Source organism: Diadema antillarum, unplaced genomic scaffold (assembly GCF_040938485.1).
Source record: "Diadema antillarum isolate AM-2024a unplaced genomic scaffold, OU_Dant_1.0 seq00001020_RagTag, whole genome shotgun sequence".
In the NCBI taxonomy this organism is placed as follows: domain Eukaryota; kingdom Metazoa; phylum Echinodermata; class Echinoidea; order Diadematoida; family Diadematidae; genus Diadema; species Diadema antillarum.
In genome coordinates this window covers 780,179-784,392 of record NW_027271855.1, presented here as the reverse complement: position 1 = coordinate 784,392, position 4,214 = coordinate 780,179, and the positions used below count along the sequence as shown (strand labels likewise).

Below are 4,214 nucleotides of genomic sequence, written 5' to 3'. Positions count from 1 at the left end.
TTGCCTCTCAAATGTTAAGAGTGGGACATTTTGAATAAACACATCTATTCTGCGAGAGGTGCGCGTATTATAGAAGTCAAATCTAACAGACAGTTCTTGCAAACAGGCCATGAATTTTCTGACAGCTGGCTACGAGACAACTGCCACGAGTCTTACCCTGGGCTCATACCTTCTTGCTACCTATCCGGATGTACAAGAGAAGCTCGTTGCCGAGATCGAAGAAATGGCGCCGGAACGCGATGATGTGAACTACACAACGATCTCCAAGATGCCTTACCTGGATCAAGTGGTGTGCGAGATTCTGCGATACTATCCACCTCTATCCTTGTGAGTTGTTGGGTCCACTAGCTGATATTTTAGTTTTGATTTCAACGTCTTTCCTGCTAGGGATGTGTGTATTATGCTTTGTAGAGGGAAATATCTCTGTGATAAACTGCAGAAAGACCTCCATCCCGTTTTCCATTCCAACCTTTTGATTTTTCTTCTTTTCATTTTCTTATAGGGGGGTTCTCCTTTTATGTCTTTCTTTTGCCGAAATGCATTTGTCATGATGACCTTCGTCAGAGAACTGCATTATCCCTAAGATTGCTATAACGAAGTCATTTGATGGGAATGGCCATGCCATAATGTCATTTTTTTTTTCATCTTACAGGAATCATTACAATGAACTCGTTTGATATGGCATTCTTCTACAGTGGATTAGTCAAATTGCATTATTTAGATGTATTCCATCTAACCAAATCGAGATATATTTCTTGCCGATGAAATTCCTTAAAAAAAATAAGGACTATTGTCGAAAATTTTCCATTTCCCTTGAAGGTAATATCAAAAGCCTGAGAAGGGTCTAGTGATGATGATTTTAGGATGTGCATTGCATGTCATTTTAACTTGCACCCTCTTTATTCTCGTCGCTAGCAACGATCGTGAATGTGCTGACGTATTTACACACGGATCACACACTATCGAACCAGGTGTACAAGTGTGGATCCCTATCTATAGCATTCATCACAATCCGACTCACTGGCCGGAGCCACACAAGTTTGACCCAGAGAGGCAAGTCGAACCTTTCATTTCATGTATGGAGGATCATCTATAGTTCCCTGATACCATAGGCAAATTCATTTCCATAGTTTGTAATCATTTGATAAGGGCGGTGATTTGGCTCGGTTTCTATCGAGTCTGCCTCCAGATCCACAGGACCTTGGTTCGATTCTCAGAGCAATATTTCGTGTAATCATTCCGTTCCCTCTACAGTAAAGAGGCGAAACACTCTGTCCCTCGGATAGGACATAAAGTGGAGATCCCGTGTGTGAGAGAGTCACAACACACGCACGTAAGATATCCAGCGTCGTTCATTCATCGCAAATAAGAAAATAAACAAAAATAATTTAATTGGTTTTAATAGTCTTACATTTATCTTCCTTGACTGTCACTTGACTTCACTAGCACTAGTATGCCCGAAAGAGAATAGCTGTTCTGACCATTATTTCCTTATTGTGTGAAAATAAATGTGAGATTTTGCCATCATAACGCCAAATAAGAATAGATCATTCTTTTAAAAAAAAATGATTCTCATCCATTGCGTTTGACATGACGATACATAAAAAAATGCGATTTCTGGCAACATCTATCTCTGAAATTTTGTTTTCGAAAAAGGAAACCCAGTAATGACAATGGTGATATCCGTGGGTATACTTTTTTCTTTACTTGATCATTAATCATTGCTGCGCACGACATAGTACAGCGATACTAACAGATGCAGTACATGTAGCACCAAAGTTTAGCATTTTAGGCGGTTTGGATTCTTTACTCCACGATATAAGTATCATAGTGCTGAGTTAGGACCATAGAGCCTGTAGACAGAATGATTACAGCTTTATGATTCTGCTTTTCTTGTTAAAATACTTATTATTCTTGATAATAAAGGTTCAGCAAAGAGAACCGTGAGAATCGTCATCCCCTTGCATGGATGCCGTTTGGAGCCGGACCTCGTATGTGCATAGGGACGAGGCTGGGACTGGCGGAGGTCAAGTTAGCTTTGGTCCGCGCCCTGCAGGAATTTCGCTTCGAGCTTGCTCCACAGACCCAGGTCGGCCTGTGTGGTACTGTGGGGAGTTGATGAGACAGTAATGCTGATATCATATAGGGAGCTTTAGGGAAGCTCCCTCGTATTATATGGTGTCATTTTGTGGTTTTAGTTTTCTTTCTTTTTGGTCAAATTGAGGGCTAGGACGCCTTAGTTTTGCGTTTTGTGGTTGTCGTTTATTGTAACAGAACGTTATTGGGAATTCCTAGTCTGAAAAGTTATGCAAGTACTTCATTTACTTTCGCAACAGTTAGTATTATGATTATAATCTATACTAATGATTCATGCAATTGAGTTAGCTGATAAGGTCATCGCCTTACAATTTTCCATTACCACGGATCGTGAAAAAAGAAAGCCCACACAAATGAATTGTCGGAGTCTATTTTTTTTCTGCAGTAGACATGTAAACACAATATCATTTTTCGCTAAATAGCTTCAAAATCATGATCAATCAGACAATATCAGGATCTGAAACTGGGATATGATTGCATTCAGTAAACAAAACAAAAAATGATAATGAAATTTTAAGATTTTTAGCCCAACCTGTATGGCAATTTTTGCGGCAGAGACAACATCAACATACTCATTTCATTTTCAAGAACTATTTAGTAACTTTGCTAAATTTTTATCTCATTGTGATACAATTTTCAGACTTAATTCTAACTGGTCCGTATTTCATAGCTGATTTTTGTTTTGTTTTGTGTGTGTGTGTGTGTGTGTGTAAGTCGTTATTGCCAGTAAGTGTTGCAAAAGAGGTTAAGCCTACTATTCATTAATACTTCAAAGACCATTTCCCAGTTGACCCCGAAACTTATCTTCTTGATTCTTGCATTAATTTTTTACATGGTTTGAATTGAACGTATATATCTGCTTGCTTTTATCACTGGTGAAGGTTCCACCCGAGCTTGGCAAAGTCGGGTTCCTCACACCGCCGAATGGCGTATTGCTGAAGGTCGTCTCCCGCTGCGAGTAGGCCACATCTCCTCTCTCCAATGGGTATACTGTAGCGCCACTGATGTCACTCCGAGCTACACGGGATTTCGTTCTAACCTATGACGATTCGTAAGAGACTATATATTTTTTTTTGTCAACACCTGTGTTATATAACACATATAAAGCTATGATTGATGTTAGTGAGAAGTAAGTTTGTTTCCTTAGCTTAATCTTGATAGTTCGAATATAACGCTTTTATCCGCTTTATTTGCATCGTAAAATTTATTTAGTATGAATAAAATACAGAAATATTTCTACTTTTGTTGATGTACACATATACTTATGTATTATCACGGCGAAAAAGAAATAACAGATTTATATTTATCAAGAAATCGTACGTATAATCCATGCAATTGGGACTGATAATTTATGTCAAATCTGCAAACACAAGTTATGTTAAGTTCAGTTTTATTTCTAAATCCCTCTGTCAGTGCAGTGATATTTATTTATTTATTTACTTATTTATTTATTTCTAATCTTTTGTCAGGGTGGCCCATTCACCAATAGATAGTGGTCTTCCGTGGAGCCCTGAATGATATTGATGAACATATTATGTACATTAAATAGCAAAACGTATATACAGAAGATAACATATAGATACATACAAGCATACTTTACATTGCAAAGTAACATAAAAGATACAGTGAATGTTGATAATGCCTCAGCAAGAGTTCACCAGAATGCCGAAATAACAATTAAAACGCTATTATACAGGAATGATTAGCTAGCCAAGAATAAATTTGGTGTGTTACTTACAAATAACAACTTTGCTTAAACAATCTCTTAAATGAATATATGGAAGAAGCTGATCTAATTGAATAATCCAGCCTGTTCCATTCAAGTAGAGAAGATACGATTTGGCTGCACTTGTGACAATCAGAGCGAAATCTTGGCACACGTAGACTTCCACTGTCTATGAGCCTTGTGTGATGTTCACGTACATCACTAGGCTTAACTATAAGTACGCCTGAAGGTATGAAAGTGCTAAGTTATTGGCGCATTTATATATCATCATAACGCGTCTAGTGTCATCCATTTAAGAATTTTGAATAAATCAGCCGACGGTGTGTCATATGTTTTGTCCAATATTATTCGTGCTGCCCTCTTTTGAATTTTTTGTAGCTTAGTGGTATGG

General features: G+C 37.9%; 1 protein-coding gene across 1 annotated transcript; it reads left to right on the top strand.

The window, feature by feature from the left end:
- LOC139742793 (cytochrome P450 3A6-like) lies at nt 1-3,108 on the top strand. The gene is made up of 4 exons (XM_071653309.1): nt 1-327; nt 916-1,053; nt 1,927-2,089; nt 2,979-3,108. The coding sequence occupies exons 1-4, from the start codon at nt 110-112 to the stop codon at nt 3,057-3,059; spliced, it is 600 nt and encodes a 199-aa protein (XP_071509410.1). The 5' UTR covers nt 1-109; the 3' UTR covers nt 3,060-3,108.
- Nucleotides 3,109-4,214: the final 1,106 nt, after the last annotated feature.

Excerpts from the sequence above, each read along its gene's own strand:
- LOC139742793 (XM_071653309.1), top strand. The coding sequence starts at position 110 with ATGAATTTTCTGACAGCTGGCTACGAGACAACTGCCACGAGTCTTACC. Across the intron at positions 328-915 it reads TACTATCCACCTCTATCCTT|CAACGATCGTGAATGTGCTG; the intron begins GTGAGTTGTTGG and ends TCTCGTCGCTAG. Across the intron at positions 1,054-1,926 it reads CACAAGTTTGACCCAGAGAG|GTTCAGCAAAGAGAACCGTG; the intron begins GCAAGTCGAACC and ends TTGATAATAAAG.